The following is a 15,814-nucleotide window of genomic DNA, read 5'->3' as shown; positions in this document are numbered from 1 at the left end:
GCAGGAGCGCGCGAAGCGCGCCCACCCCCCCTCTCCTCGGAAGAGGCGGAGCTTCCGGCCGTGACCTGGAAATTACAGTGTGAGCGCCGTCCCTTTTAGGTTGGGCCCTCGGGAAAGATGGCTGCGGTGCAGGGGGCTGAGGTGAAAGTGGACGGTGGCGAGCCAAAACTGAGCAAAAAGTAAGTGTCGCCGCGAGTTATTGAAGTCTTTGCGGCCGGACAGTCCGGGTTAGGAAGCGCCTCGTGCCTCCGGCCGAGGTGGCTGTGCCTGGGGCCTTCCTGCCGGTTCTCATGGGTAACAGCCACGCCGGGTCGTAGCCGCTGCGCCCCGAAACTACATCCCCCAGGTTGCCCTGGGGTTGGGCTCTGGTGAAGTCCTGTGGTCGTATTCCTGGAGTTAGGAGAAATGAGAATTGACTAGAAAAAAACCAAACTTACTGCTTCCCTTCCCCTCCCTCTGAAAAAATGCGTTCTTTCTTTATTGAGCCACGCCTCGCTACCCTTTGAGCTATGTTAAATACCCGAGCTTTAAGAAAAGACCTTCAAATTTCCCTTAGCCTCCTCGCGGCTATTCTGAATCTTACGTATTAAATGGATCCTTTCTAAAACTCTTTTGTGCACCTATCCGTATGGGTTATTTTAAGGATCTGTGAGTATTAAATAGAGTGACCAAAATCTAGTAGTAGGTTCTGTCTGATTCAATCGTTACACTAAGGCTGCACTTTGAAGCACTGCTGGATAGATCTTTGGTAACCACCCCAAATCCTTGGAGTGTGAATATAAATATATCAAGATTAGCCTTACGTTAATTGGCTATGTTCTATATTCCTGGGTATATATGATACATTCCCTCTCAACTAGGATTCTTCAATTGAAGCACAGAACCCAGGCAATGGTTTGTTTTCTCTGTATTCCCAAGGATGGTGCATAACTAGTACCATTCCAGAAGCATAGGAGAAAAGTTAGTTCATTACAAATAATGGCTGCCTTAGTGGGTTGGGGCTCAGCCCTGATGAAATAGACACTTAACCAGTAAAAATTGACCTTTCTTTGTGTCTCTGGATTTATGTTTCAAATATCCTAGAAAAATGAGAAAGGAAACATCTGAATTGATGGTTTGATAGCACCCACTATGTTGTCCTGAGAGTATCTGATGCATCTCTATAAACGAAACCTGGTCTTGGACTTAACGTTTTTGGAAAAATTGAACTTTGATCTGTTACAGCAGTATAGTTGACCCTTGAGCAACTCAGAGGTTAGGGGCACTGACCCCCATATGACAGAAAGTTCGAATGTAACTCTTGACTCCCCCAAAACTGAAAAACCAACTGTTGACTGGAAGCCTTATCAATAACATAAAGTCGATTAACATGTCTTTTGTATGTTACGTATATATTGTATTCTTACAATTAAGTTAATAGTGAAAAAATGTTTTTTAAGAAAATCATAAGAGAGGGGCGCCTGGGTGGCACAGCGGTTGGGCGTCTGCCTTCGGCTCAGGGAGTGATCCCGGCGTTGTGGGATCGAGCCCCACATCAGGCTCCTCCGCTATGAGCCTGCTTCTTCCTCTCCCACTCCCCCTGCTTGTGTTCCCTCTCTCGCTGGCTGTCTCTATCTCTATCAAATAAATAAATAAAATCTTTAAAAAAAAATCATAAGAGAAAATGCTTTTACAGTGCTGTACTGTATTTATCCCCCACAAAAATCTGCATATAAATGGACCCTGCACAGTTAAAACCCATGTTGTTTAAGGTCAACTAAAAATGAACTTAAAGGTTGTAAGTCATAAATGCCTCCTAAGCAAAGTTTCCAATTGAGTGCAATTTTAAGGTAAATCGAGGAATTTGGCTAATTCTTTTCTACTGACTTTCCCTAACTAATTACAGCTGCACTTTTTAAAGCAGGTTTTATGTGTCAGACACTATGCTTGAACTATATAAACTTTCTAATCTCGAGAATAACCTTGCAAGGGAAGTATTAATGTCCATTTTTCAAATTAATAAACTGATGCTCTGAGTAACTAAATACATTGCTAAAGTGTGCATATCTAAAGTGTGGTCTGTCACTGATTCGGGCTCTGGAGCAGAGATCGAAAACCATCTCCGGAACTCCACAGCCCATGCTCTTTACACTGCCTGCACCATACCTCCTCACATTGTCTAAAAAAATCTGCTGTTGATGTATATTCCTCTAGTGACCAGGGGCTAAAATAATTTTTTTAATGATTAACATTTCCTTCTGTGTCTTAACTGTACTTGGGACTTCCTTGGTCTGCACCAAGTTACGCCAGTTATTTTCTCCAAGTTTAAAAACAGATGGGCTGCCTGCCAGGTGAACCATTCCAAAATGAAAGCTCAGGTTAATGTAGTCCAGGACCCTTCCTGAAATTCTCCTTTCCTCCTTGTTCCTAGAGCTCAAACAAGTCTTATCTTTGACTCAGAGGTGCTTTTGTGTGGCTTGCTTTTAGCTTCATCTAGATTTTTCAAATGACAGTGACATTTCATATGCTTCTCATTGCCATCTTGTGGCCAGATATTTAATCACCAAGAGAGAAGTCACATGTCAGGGGCTTCAGAAACACTGCTTCCTGTCCTGTCGCCCTATTTTCTAGATTGTTGTGATCGTCTCTACCTATAAACTGTTGATTGCCTTGGTCTTGAGTTTTGACTCAGATATGTACCTTTTTACCATAGCAAGGACAGAACATTGTCAGAGTTGCAGCACAGTGAGTGTTACAGGGTTGTTGTCAGTTAAGAGGGTCTTCAATGGAACACTAAAAGGTTGTGCAGCCCCCCCCGCCCCCTCCCATAAGAGTAGGAGTGCAGGTTGGGTGTATATATTACTGTTTTGTCCCATCTGACACCACATCTCTGTTTCCTGTTAGGTGGTGGTAATCATTAGTTCCGGGGTGTTCTGCCATGTTGACGCAAGCTGCTGTACGGCTTGTTAGGGGGTCCCTGCGCCAAACCTCCTGGGCACAATGGGGGCAGAGGGAGCTGCGACTGTATCAACTTGCTCCTCTCACAGCGCTTCACAAGGACAAGCCACTTTCTGATAAAAGAAGGTTGGTGCCCTTACTGTTGTTGCTCTGGGAGCAAAAATCCTTCCCTTACTTAGGTCCTTATCTGTTAAGCCTCTGGCTAAGTCTTTGGACTTGTTGCTAAGGAAACAGAGCCCTACTACCAAAACCAATAGTTCTCATTTTCTCTTTAATAAATTCAGTTTCTCACTCTAGATCCTTGAGATGACTTGTGAATCTTATATTAGAACAGTGCTGAGAGCAAACATTATTTTCCCTTTCCTGTCTTTCCGGACTTGGTTTGCTCCTGAGATTGATTTGGTTTCTAGTCTTTGTTCTGTCTCTGGGACTTCTTTGGATTTTCCTTAGGATTAATTTGATTTAAAGAACACATCTAGTTGAATGGAAAACCGGTTTTTTTGTTAATGCTAGGAAAAACCAAATAGGCTCCAGTGCCTGTTGACTGAATTACAGCACAATAAACCTAGCATACAGTTCTGGAATGATTGTCTTCACAACTGTTACACAACAGATTACATCTAGAGACGCCTACTTTGAAGCCCTCAGAGTCAGTCTTCTTACTTAAATATTTCAAATCACATTTTTTTTAATTGAGTTACTCTAAATTCATACCAAAGATTAAGAATGTGCCCTAAAGCTGAATAATACGCAAGCATGACTTAGTATCATTTGCCATGGTTCATTTATTATAGACTACTTGATTAACATTGGTGGTTTGAAAGAATGAACAATTCTGTTTGAATACTGAGGATATCCTCCACGCAAATCTGTTGGGTTTCTGGTTTCCGATAGCAAGATTTCAGATCAGAGTGTAGATAGTGAGGGATTTAATCAGAAATGTATCCAAATGTAAGATTTCTGTCCTGGGTGCAAAGAATGAAGGGTTTAGATACCTAGGATAGCTCACATTTGCATGTTTACTAAATGCTAAGGGTAGGGTCATCTCAGTCCTCGGAACATTTGGGGAGGGGAGTGTCTTCTGTTATTTCCATTTTATAGATGGGGGGAAGTCACTTGTCCAAGGTCCTGTAATTGCTAGGCAGATGTATCAGGATTTAGTCCCAGGCAGTCTGACTCCAAAGATGTTATATTATGCCCTATTCCACGCTGGTTTATACACTGTTCTGCCAGTTTGTTGTCAAAGTCAGGCTCAGCAGACAGACCAATACTGAGGGCCATTGTCAGTGCACTGACCAATGCTGAGGGAAGGATTGTCAGTGTTGTGGCTCCTTGAACTCTGAAGAGCTACCTCTCCCCAACCCTGCCCTACTCAAAACTAACCCACTCCCTGGAGAGATGTAGAGAGGGGTGGCAGGCAAAGTTGGAGATGTTGCCTGTTTCGGTGTTTCTTTGTCCTAGAGTATCTTGATTTTAGTTGGAAACTCACACTGGAAAGCAGAGGCTGAGAAAGATCTTTCACATCTTGATTCTAAGATTACTTTTCCTTTGTCTCGTTCACCTATAGAGTTGACAGACTAGAAGTGGGGGTGTAGAACCAGGCAAGAGCGTTTCCCCCCAGGCTGTTCATATTTTTGCAAAGGGGTTATGGGGCAGAACATAGGAGAAGACTCTTCAGGCAACTGTCACATTGAACATTTGCATCTTCCCAACAGTGAGCTAAAGAGACGCCTGAAAGCCGAGAAGAAAATTGCAGAGAAGGAGGCCAAGCAGAAGGAGCTCAGTGAAAAACAGCTAAGCCAGGCCACTGCTGCTGCCACCAACCACACCACTGACAATGGTGTGGGTGCTGAGGAGGAGAGTTTGGACCCAAATGTGAGTCCCCTGGACCCCATGGGGAAGCTTCTGATGAGGCTTAAGGCAAATAATTGGGACCAGTGACTAAAAAGATAAGTAGGAAAGGAACTGGAAAAAGCAGAGCCCTGGGTTGCTGCAAATGGATGGGGGGCGAGGGAGACTGCTACTCCATCTGGTAAAGGCACAGGCCATGAGCATTTTCCGAATCAACTCTCAACAGGCATTTGGGAGAATCCAGTACTTCCAAACGACTAATTAATCTCCCCCTGAAACTAGCTGGGCCTTAGAGTAAATCCAAACAAGATATCTCCCTAAAGATTGGCTACGGTTTACCTTGGGCCAGAGATTAGCAAACTGTACTCCATAGGCCAGATCCACCTTCCCTTGTCTTTCATCTCATTCCTCCTCCCTGGTTTTGAAAATAAAATTGTATTGGAGCACAGCCATGCCCGTAGGTCTAAGGGTGCTTTCACATAACAGCAGAGTTGAGTGGTTGCATCAGAAAAAGCGTGCCGACCCCAGCCTTAGAATATTCCCTTTTTATATCCTCCAGGGCCCAGTGGCTGGTCTTGGGGAGAAGTCTAATGTGTAGTCAGAGGTAGGAAAGTAGGAAAAAGATAAGTAGCTCACCATGTAGACGCATCCACAAAAGTGCTAACCAAGGCCACCTGTACAAATTAACTTATTTTAGGCAGAATTCCAGTTTTTCTTTTCACTGATTCTTGCGTTTTGGAGTTCTGGCCTTCATTTCCACCTATGGATTTGGCCACCGTGCATAGTTTAAGTGTACATCCCACTCCGTATCAAATCCTGGGATTTTAGAGGTGTGCAGGGCTCGGTTAAGGAAACCTCAGTGTATTAGAGCCACTCTGGGGCAGAGTACAGTACTCTGCAGGACGGGCCACTGGCCTGACCAGCTTCAACTTCTCAAGGCTTTTTTCTCTTTCCCCCAATAGCAATACTTCAAGATCCGCAGCCAAGCAGTCCACCAACTGAAGATCAACGGGGAAGACCCGTACCCACACAAGTTCCACGTTGACGTCTCGCTCACTCATTTCATCCAAGAATACAGTCACCTGCAGCCTGGGGACCACCTGACTGACATCACCTTAAAGGTGGCAGGTAGGAGGACTCCCTGGCAGTTTGCTGAGCTCCCATAGCACAGACCTCTACGGTAGCACAAAGGAAGGTCTGGGTTGGTCTTGCTTTCAAGTAGTCTGTGTCTGAGGCTACACTTCACGAGGGACAGGGCTGCTCTGTTTCATTCACAGAAAGAAGTAGAGCAGCCCTACGACATGTAAGATTGTATTCCAGATGAGGTGATGCTGCAGGGGAAGGGGCATTTCCTGAGGGGATCTCCTGACCGGATGCTGATGCTAGTTCATAGTCCTTTAGGAGGACTTCCCCTTAACCATGGCCCCATGCTCCTAAAAATTGCCACCTATGACCTAAGAATGTTTTACACTGAGACTGTATTTCTAGAACATGGTTATTTTGGTGTTCTAGTATCTTGCATGGGATCTTTTCTTTAATTAAAAGAAAAAAAAATCTGGGGCTCCTGGCTGGCTCGGTCCATAGAGCATGCAACTCGATGTCAGGGTCCTAAGTTCAAGCCCCACTTTGGGGATAGAGGTTACTCTAAAAAAATGTCTTTGGGGCACCTAGATGGCTCAGTCATTTGAATGTCTGACTCTTAGTTTCGGCTCAGGTCGTGATCTCAGGGTCCTGGGATGAAGTCCCATGTCGGGCTGTGCCTCAGCACACAGCCCGCTGGAGATTCCCTTTCTCTGCCTCTGTTCTTCCCCCTGCCTGCGTACACACACTCTCTCTCTCTAAAATAAATAGAATCTTTAAAAAAAAAAAATGTTTATTCTCCCCCTCCCAGAAAAATAATAAAACTGTTAATTGTAGAACATTTAGAACATTCAAAGAAGTAGAGAGAAAAGTTTAATTACCCATTATTCCAACTACCCAAAGAGAACCTCTGCCAATAACTAAAAGCCCAAAGGTTCAAGCCTAGTAATTTTATTAAAACATGTCTTGATGTAGTCATTCTGAGTCAGTATTCTCAGGTACACAGTGTGCCCTTTAAATACATATTCAAGTCTTCTAGGAAATTTTTCTTAAATACAATTTTTTTATACCGTTTCTTGCTTTGGTTTTCTTTTGGGACTCCTTATGTCCATGTGTGGGGTCTTCTTTTTTTTCAGTATTTGTCACTTTTTCTCCAATCCTTTTTATCTCTTTCTTTGTGCTTTGATATTTAAATTTTCTTCTTCTTCCCCACTTGATTTCTCTTAAGGCATTATTGTATTCACTTCTTTTTTTTTTTTTTTAAGATTTTTATTTATTTATTCGACAGAGAGAGAGACAGCCAGTGAGAGAGGGAACACAAGCAGGGGGAGTGGGAGAGGAAGAAGCAGGCTCCTAGGCAGAGGAGCCTGATGTGGGACTCGATCCCGGAACGCTGGGATCACGCCCTGAGCCGAAGGCAGACGCTTAACGACTGCGCCACCCAGGCGCCCCTATTGCATTCACTTCTATTTTCTTCTAGTTTAGTCTTCAATTCTGAAATGATTTTTTACTTTATTTCTGATTTTTTTCATGTGTCATTTCATTTCTTAGGTTTTCAGTGATTGTAGTATGTGTGGCTTTTTGTTTCATGTCATTTTCTTAATGTCTTTGAGCTCAGTGTGAAATAGAATTGTTTTTTTTTTCTTAGCATGTCTGTCCTGAGTGCTTTCTATTTAATAACTGGTATTTGACCTCAGTGCTTATATCTTATTTTTATGTGAAATTAGTATTCTAAATGTTAAAAGGAAGCTTAGTTGAGATAGCTTTTCCAGCTTCACTGAGTTCCGTCTTTTGTTGTTTTGTTCAGTGTTCAGAATTATAGCAGCTTGCTTTCTGAGATTTCCAGGCTGTGTTCCCCTTCTTCATTTTTGTTGGACCTTCTCTTTTCTTTGTCTGTGTTTTTCTGGTCTTTTTAAGTTTTGTGGGCCTTATCCTAGAAGGGAGCCCCCGCTGTTAAATTTAGCAGGCTCCTGAAGGGTGTTAGCCCATGTAGACCTTGTGCAAACCCAGCGCCCTATACTCACCCATGTGGCAGTGGGCATATCCCCTCCTGGGTTCAGCTGCCATCCTCCAGTTAACTGCCACATTTTCCAGTGACTACCTATGGCTGTTTTGGAAATTTCCAGTTCTCAGACCCATCAGACACCCCAATGCTCCCTATAGCTTTTTCCTGTATGGAGGTCTTAGGGTTCTTGTTGGTTTGCCCCATTGCTTGTATTTGGGGATTCCTGGAAATATCCGCCCACGTAATTTTGTTGTAAGTTTTTGACCTTGCCTGTCTAGTTGTGCTTTCTGATTTTGTGTGAGGGTTGAGGTAGATGCAAAAACTGTGCTGCCACCAACAGCCATCTTGCAGGAGTCCAGTAAACATCTTGAAAGATAGGTCTTCCTGCACATTTTTAACTGATTTAATGAGGACTATTGTCATGAAGAAAAAGACTGGGCTTAACTCTCAGGCTAAAATCAAATTGTTCTGGTCTGTGGTCATAGGACATTCTACCCAGACATAGACAATGCAGAGGGAACTTTTCTAGCACTGATACCACGAAATGGCTTCTGGTTCTATCGGTCAGTATTTTTGTTGTTCTTTTTCTAGGTAGGATACATGCCAAAAGAGCTTCTGGGGGAAAGCTCATCTTCTATGACCTTAGAGGAGAGGGGGTCAAGTTGCAAGTCATGGCCAATTCCAGGTATGTAGAAATACCCCATTACAGGCCTTTCTAGATTGGCCCAAAGTGACCTGGTTGGGGACAAAAGCCCATGTGGTCTCCCTTTCCTGTTGGTACTTAAAGTTAAAAAGTAGGTTATGATTGATTAAGGCTGAAAAGAATAAAAAGACCATGTGGTCACCTAGAGAATAACAACTGCTCTTGTTTGTGCAGCAGTTACAGGTAGAGCATAACAGTTGAGCAGTTCACAGAAGAATCTGAGATTCTTCTCGGGGGCACACTAACTAGGCATCGGCAGTTCAATGAGGATTCCAGAGGTCAGTTTTAAAAACTAAACCAGTTGGGGGGGGGGGTCAGTTAAGCATCCAACTCGATTTCAGCTCAGATCATGAGATAGAGCCCTGTGTGGGCCTCCATGCTCAGCAGGAGTCTGCTTGAAATTCCCTCTCCTCCTCTCCTCTTCCCTCCACTTGTGCACCTACTCGTGCTCTCTCTCTAAAAATAAAATCTTTAAAAAAAAAAAAACTAAACCAGTGGTTAGTTTTAGCTTGGAATATTATATACTGAAGCACATTGTACTTTCACTCAGGAATTATAAATCAGAGGAAGAATTTATTCACATCAATAACAAACTGCGTCGGGGAGACATAATCGGAGTTCAGGGGAATCCTGGGAAAACCAAGAAGGGTGAGCTGAGCATCATTCCCTATGAGATTACACTGCTGTCTCCCTGCTTGCATATGTTACCTCATCTCCACTTTGGCCTCAAAGACAAGGTAAGCTCTTGTGGCCTCCCCACTGTGATCTCTCATGACATTGAATCAGACTTGGCAGTGATTTCGTTCTGTCTGTTGCTTTTGGTTTAGGAAACACGGTATCGTCAGAGATACTTGGACTTGATCCTGAATGACTTCGTGAGGCAGAAATTTATCATCCGCTCTAAGATCATCACATATATAAGGACTTTCTTGGATGAGTTGGGATTCCTAGAGGTGAGGGAGAGTTCTTACCTGACATGATGAGATAGCTGCCTTGTTATGCCTGCCTCTAACTATTCCTTCTCTTCCCTTTTCCATGTCCTGTGTCTGTATTGTTCGTGCTCAATGAAAAGTCCCCTTTCTTCCTAGTGTCTTTGTTCCACTTTGTTTTTTTAGTGCCCTGATTAAGAAGGCAGGACCTGAATTCTAAGAAAATGGACAAAATATAGGGCCATCCGCACGCTAATGATGCCACGTTCAGTTATCAACTCATTTTGCTTTTTGTAGCATTAAAAAATAGGCTTTAATTGTTTAAGAAAAAGAAATGCACGTTACTGTAAAACAAATTCAAAGAAACAGAAACAAAACTGAAAGTCTCCTTTCATATCTCCCAACTAACTTCCTTCCCCAAGCTTGAGTTTAATATGTATCCTTCCACCCACTTGCTATGCATAGATACCTGAGCTTATCGTAGAAGTGGTATGTGTGCAGGTGTTTTAGAAGGATTTTATTTTTTGCTTTAGACATAAATGAGGTCACACTGTATGTATTCTGATGGACGTGGTCCCCCCCTTAATATATTCTGGAGCCTTTTGCATGTGTATAATAACTAAGTCAAAAGATATAAGCATTTCCACCTACAGTGTTTATTAAAAATTAAATTGTATGGGCGCCTGGGTGGCTCAGTCAGTTAAGCTTCAGCCTTCGGCTCAGGTCATGATCTCAGGGTCCTGGGATCGAGTCCCACGTCGGGCTCCCTGCTCCACTGAGCAGGGAGCTTCTCCCTCACCCTGCTGCTTGTGCTTGTTCTCTCGCTCTCTCACTCTCAAATAAATAAAATCTTCAAAAAAAAATTTAATTCACAGCTTGTGAAAATTTATGGTACAAAAATAATGGTGTTTGGTATTAATAGAAATTGAGATGCTTCTCGAAAATCAGGACATCTCTACTCTTTTGTCAAGCACCTGCACATGACTATTAGACTTAACTTTCACTTGGGGATATAACAGGCTTAGACCATATCAGTGCAAAACCTGAGTTAGTCCCAAGGCCTCTGGTTTGAGAACCTCTGTCTGAAGACTAAATGTTTCTCCCTGTCGTTTAGATTGAAACTCCCATGATGAATGTCATCCCAGGGGGAGCTGTGGCCAAGCCTTTCATCACCTACCACAATGAGCTGGACATGAATTTATACATGAGAGTTGCTCCAGAACTCTACCATAAGGTAATTAGTAAGAGGATGCCCTGTTCCTTAGAGAAGCAGAAAGCTGGAAATCCATTGGCTAGGTAGGTGCAGTTAGAAATAAGAAAAACAGTGAGGGTGGAACAGCCAGGAGGGTATTCTGATCTGTCAAGCCTGTGAGTGTTACACTTCCAGAAGTTCTCCACAAGATCAGTAGAGCATTGCAGGTCAGAGGGCAAAGGGGTTGTCTTTCCTAGGTGTACAGCTCCTCCTCATCTACTTTTGTTCTCATATTTTACGTTTATAGTCCTCCTTGGATTAAATCTGATTTTAGTCTTTTACAGAAAAGCTTGATCTCTGTCTAGAAGTTGACAATAAGCATTATAAATGGCCAGAGAAAATATTGAAGACTGTCATTTTAAATTCTTGCAGACAACAGAAGCTTTTATAACTAGTTTAAGCACAAGTAGAATGTGTTCAAGTATATAAGGAAGCTCACAATTCCCAGGAGCCAGAAGGATCAGAGAATCAGGCTTGGAGACCACAGGAGTAGGAATGATTCTCAGGCCTATCTGGGCTGTTCCCATGGAGAACCTGGATCTTATCCATGAGGGACAGCTAACACAGCTCATAACTCTGGCTCTAGGCACAGGTCATTGCCCTTAGGACGTCTGTAATACATCTTTTTTCAGTAGCTTTCAAAAGACATGAGCATGGGCGTGTCTTAGTGGTAGGGAGCTTGGGTTACATGCTTGCATCCTAACCCCAAAAGAGGCTTCTTTCTTGGGGAGGGTCACACTCAAGAAGAAGTACTATCCCAACAGAGGAAGCATATTCAGAGGTTCTGAGCAACCAAAATGAAAAAGGACTGTCCACTACAAAGGTCTAAAGAGAGTAGGGTACTCAGCATTTGGGTGGGACCTGAAAACATGCCTGAGCTATGAAAACCAAATTAGCTTTTGTAGACAAACCTTCCAGAGTCATTAAAACTAGCTGCCATGACCTCGGCCATGTGTTATTAGATACTGGTGGTTGGTGGCATTGACCGGGTTTATGAAATTGGACGCCAGTTCCGGAATGAAGGAATTGATTTGACTCACAATCCTGAGTTCACCACCTGTGAGTTCTACATGGCCTATGCAGACTATCACGATCTCATGGAAATCACAGAGAAGATGATTTCAGGTGACCTCTCCTGTTTCCTTTGTCTTTCACACGTGTCTGAAGGGCTGGCATGCTGCTTTCGGGAGGACTTCCTGTGGGTCCTCTTTAAATGACAGATTTCTTTCCCAGGGATGGTGCAGCACATTACAGGCAGTTATAAAGTCACCTACCATCCAGATGGCCCAGAGGGTGAAGCCTTTGAGATTGACTTCACCCCCCCCTTCCGGAGAATCAGCATGGTAGAAGAGCTTGAAAAGGTCTTGGGGGTGAAACTACCAGAAACCAAGCTCTTTGAAACTGAAGGTAAAGTGATGCGTGCCTCATCGGAATGGCCTTCCTTCCTGTTCAGCATTGAATTAGATGAGGTCAGGGCTAGAATTTTCCACACTCTTCTTTTTTATATACTTCTTTACTGGGGTAGTATAACGTCTTCATTCCTAAGTTGTACGTTTGTATTACAGAAACTCGGAAAATTCTCGATGACCTCTGTGTGGCAAGAGCTGTTGAATGCCCCCCACCTCGGACCACAGCCAGGCTCCTTGATAAGGTGACAAACAAACCACGCTCTTCAAGTACATGCCCTCGTCCTGTGGTAACCAGCCCTCTGCTCCCTGTGAAGGGGAGCTCTGCTGTGGACCACGAGCTTTTACAGCCCCTCAGGAAGGCCCTCCCAAGAGAAATAAGAGAATTAACAAGTTTTGAACTCCTGCTGTACTAAGCTCTGTGCCAAGTAGTTAAGTAATTTCAGTTCAACCTTACCAGCCGTGGAGAGGCTTAGGATAAAACCCCGGTACCAGCAGGTAGTGGGTCGGAGCAGAGTCGTCCTCCACCAAAACTGGCACGGTCAAAATGCCATTCAGAAAGGATCTCTAGCTCTGCTTTGCTTTTTCCTTAAGCTTGTCGGGGAGTTCCTGGAAACAACGTGCATCAATCCTACATTCATCTGTGATCACCCGCAGATAATGAGCCCTTTGGCTAAATGGTAAGATAAAACGGGGTATTTCAGTTACCTATCACTGCGTAACAACTTCAGAATTTAGTGGCACAAATCAACAATTCTCAAGAGTTCGTGGGTTCAGTGGGTAGTCTTTCTGCTCTACAAAGTGGTAGCTAGGGTAACTCAAGTGGCTGTAACTGGAAACTCAGGCGCCTTGTGTCTCGTCCACATGGGCTCTTGTCCTCCAGAGCCGCCTCATGTAGCCTCTCTGGCAGCGTGGCCCGGGCTTCCTTACATAGGGGCCAGGTTCCAGAAGAAGAAACCCCAGGGTGCAAACACATATCAAGCCTCTGCTGATGTCCCAGTGGCCAAAGCAAGTCCCATGGGCAGCCCAGAGTCAGCGTGACAGGGCAAGAAGGGCATAAATACAGGAGATACGGTTCAGTGCACCCATCTCCCACACAGGTGTGTTGTGAAGATGATTAAAGCTTCCGTGTCTCTCACCCTTCTCACTACTGTACCGAATGGTTTGGTGCTGGAATGCATATGGGCCTCAGGTCTCAATCCGCAGCGCTTAGGAATCAACTAGAATTCAGGAACACTTGTGTTTGTAGCCGATGTTATTAGTGAACCTGTATGTTCAGGGTCCCCTTTGGTCTCCTGTCCCCAGGCACCGCTCTAAAGAGGGTCTGACTGAGCGCTTTGAGTTGTTCATCATGAAGAAGGAAATATGCAACGCCTACACCGAACTCAACGACCCCGTGCGACAGCGGGAGCTGTTCGAAGAACAGGCCAAGGTAAGGAAGGAGGGTGGGAGGCAGCGGCAGCTGTTTCCTCATGTGCCCACTTGCTAGACAGTGTCAGCCTGAACCCAGGTCTCTGTCATTGTCCGCATCTCTTGATGGCTTCAACAGAAATGAAGGGTAAAGCCACAGACTTCACTGGAGGAAGTCACATTTCAAGATGGAGAACTTGGCTGATTTGGACCTGAGAATTTCCACATAGAGGAGCTTGGGCGTGATCGTATCTGTGTGGGGAGTGTGATGCTTGCCTTGAAAATACATTTGCCTAACGAGAACATCATTTTTCATAAATGGTACTTTTATGAAGGTGGCTTGGGGTAAGAGGCAGATAGATTAATGAAGACAAAGCCCCCACTGGCTTGCCCGCACCAGCACTGCCACAGATGGGTAGTTTCAGGAAATGAGGGAAAGACTCTTGGGAATCCTCAGTCTCCGAAAATTAGTCTCACTGGACTCACAGAGCCTGGGGCATTGGAGGTGTTTATTTCACAGAGACATTCACATGTGTTCTGAAGTGGGGCTTACTGACCCTGACCTGGTCTTTGAAAAAAATGGCTCCATCCTGAAGTTACTGGGAAACCAATTCCCAAGAAGTGCTGGGTGTCCAGAACATTCCCAGAATGTTATCCTGATGCACTCTTTCAGACAGACCCCACGCAGCCTGGAACAGTGTCGCTCTTCGGTTCTCTTGTAGGCCAAGGCTGCTGGCGACGATGAGGCCATGTTCATAGATGAGAACTACTGCACTGCCCTGGAATACGGGCTGCCCCCTACGGCTGGCTGGGGTATGGGCATCGACCGCATCACCATGTTTCTCACAGATTCCAATAACATCAAGGTACGTGTTGGCCCTCCAGTGTGCACTGCCCCAAGGAGCTCCACTCTCAGAGGCGGGGTGTGGCGGGCCTAGAGAAGAAAGGAGGGGCTTTGGGCTAGGAGGAGCAGGAAAAGCAGTTACACATGACTCCACAGGAGGACAGTCAGGGCATCCGACCTGATGGGATTTGGGGGTTTTTCTACCTGAGGCAGAAAGAATACTTGTCATTTGCATTTCTTGAGGATCCAAGGAATACACTAAGCCCTCTGTGTGTTATCTCATGTAACTTAAGTCAGCCCTATGAGGTATAGAAACTGTTGTTATTCCCATTGTTATAGATGGGGAAATACTGTAAGAGAACCTGTGTGTTCATTCTTTTCCATCCTCTATAATTGAGAGGGACTGAGTTGAAATAAAAACCTAGATCTCCAGGGGCACTTGGGTGGCTCAGTCGTTAAATGTCTGCCTTGGGCTCAAGGCGTGATCCTGGCATTCTGGGATCGAGCCCCACATCAGGCTCCTCTGCTGGGAGCCTGCTTCTTCTTCTCCCACTCCCCCTGCTTGTCTCTCTCTCTCTGGCTGTCTCTGTGTCAAATAAATAAATAAAATCTTAAAACAAAAAACAAAACAAAACAAAAAAAAAGAACCCTAAATCTCTGAATTTGGCAACAATAACCAGAAGCAAGAGGAATGAGTGGATAGCTGTGAAAAAGAGCGTGCTGCTTACTTCAGAGTGCATTTTCTCCTGTAGGAAGTACTTCTGTTTCCTGCCATGAAACCCGAAGACAAGAAAGAGAGTGGAGCTGCCACTGATACATTAGAAAGCACAACAGCTGGCACTTCTGTCTAGAAAATGATCATTGCAAGTTGTGTAACTCAGGCCCTCTGAATTTCTGCACAAGTTCAAGGATTGCAGGGGAATTCTTGTGTGTCGCTATCCATTTGACGATCACAATTCAGTTCAGCCACCAGAAGAGAGAAGAGGAATTTAAAATTCCTTTTTACTTCTTGTTCCCAAATAAACCATTTGTCTCTACTCTTCGTCTCATGACTGTGTTTACCATGGAACGTCAACTTTAACTCACACAGCTGGCCTAATGAATGTTTAGAATTATACCACTTTATTCATTCAACAAACATATTAATGTCTGCTCTGTGTCAGGCATTGTGCTGAGGGGTTGGGGACAGCAGTGAACAAAAGCCATTGTGCTGAGGGGTTGGGGACAGCAGTGAACAAAAGCCAAGTCCCTGCTTTTGTGGAACCTGTATTTTTTTAGGGGTTGAGGGCAACTAGACAAGAAACAAATACGTATTTCTGGTACATACTAAGAAGAAAGGGTGAGAGGACAGAGGTGCTATTCTAGAAGGGGGTGGATGGGGATAGTGCTATTTTAAA

General features: G+C 44.3%; 1 protein-coding gene across 2 annotated transcripts; it reads left to right on the top strand.

Annotated features, from left to right (window-relative positions):
• Positions 1 to 22: 22 nt before the first annotated feature.
• On the top strand, positions 23 to 15,454 carry KARS1 (lysyl-tRNA synthetase 1). Of its 2 annotated transcripts, XM_011235395.3 has the most exons (15): positions 31 to 179; positions 2,884 to 3,063; positions 4,653 to 4,812; positions 5,751 to 5,916; positions 8,465 to 8,558; positions 9,127 to 9,313; positions 9,404 to 9,529; positions 10,620 to 10,739; positions 11,720 to 11,882; positions 11,991 to 12,164; positions 12,323 to 12,408; positions 12,758 to 12,843; positions 13,469 to 13,595; positions 14,296 to 14,439; positions 15,170 to 15,454. In XM_011235395.3, exons 2-15 carry the CDS (start codon positions 2,918 to 2,920, stop codon positions 15,266 to 15,268), a joined length of 1,878 nt encoding a protein of 625 aa, XP_011233697.1. In that variant the 5' UTR covers positions 31 to 179; positions 2,884 to 2,917; the 3' UTR covers positions 15,269 to 15,454. The 2 variants fall into 2 exon arrangements, with proteins under 2 accessions (XP_002927769.1, XP_011233697.1); XM_002927723.4 differs by lacking the exon at positions 2,884 to 3,063 and having other exon boundaries at positions 23 to 179.
• The last annotated feature ends 360 nt before the right edge of the window (positions 15,455 to 15,814 follow it).

The sequence above is a fragment of the Ailuropoda melanoleuca genome, chromosome 12 (assembly GCF_002007445.2).
Source record: "Ailuropoda melanoleuca isolate Jingjing chromosome 12, ASM200744v2, whole genome shotgun sequence".
Lineage (NCBI taxonomy): Eukaryota > Metazoa > Chordata > Mammalia > Carnivora > Ursidae > Ailuropoda > Ailuropoda melanoleuca.
The sequence above is the reverse complement of the archived record's forward strand: the minus strand, read 5'-3'. Positions and strand labels throughout refer to the sequence as shown.

Excerpts from the sequence above, each read along its gene's own strand:
- KARS1 (XM_011235395.3), top strand. The coding sequence starts at position 2,918 with ATGTTGACGCAAGCTGCTGTACGGCTTGTTAGGGGGTCCCTGCGCCAA. Across the intron at positions 9,530-10,619 it reads ATGAGTTGGGATTCCTAGAG|ATTGAAACTCCCATGATGAA; the intron begins GTGAGGGAGAGT and ends CCTGTCGTTTAG. Across the intron at positions 12,844-13,468 it reads ATGAGCCCTTTGGCTAAATG|GCACCGCTCTAAAGAGGGTC; the intron begins GTAAGATAAAAC and ends TCCTGTCCCCAG.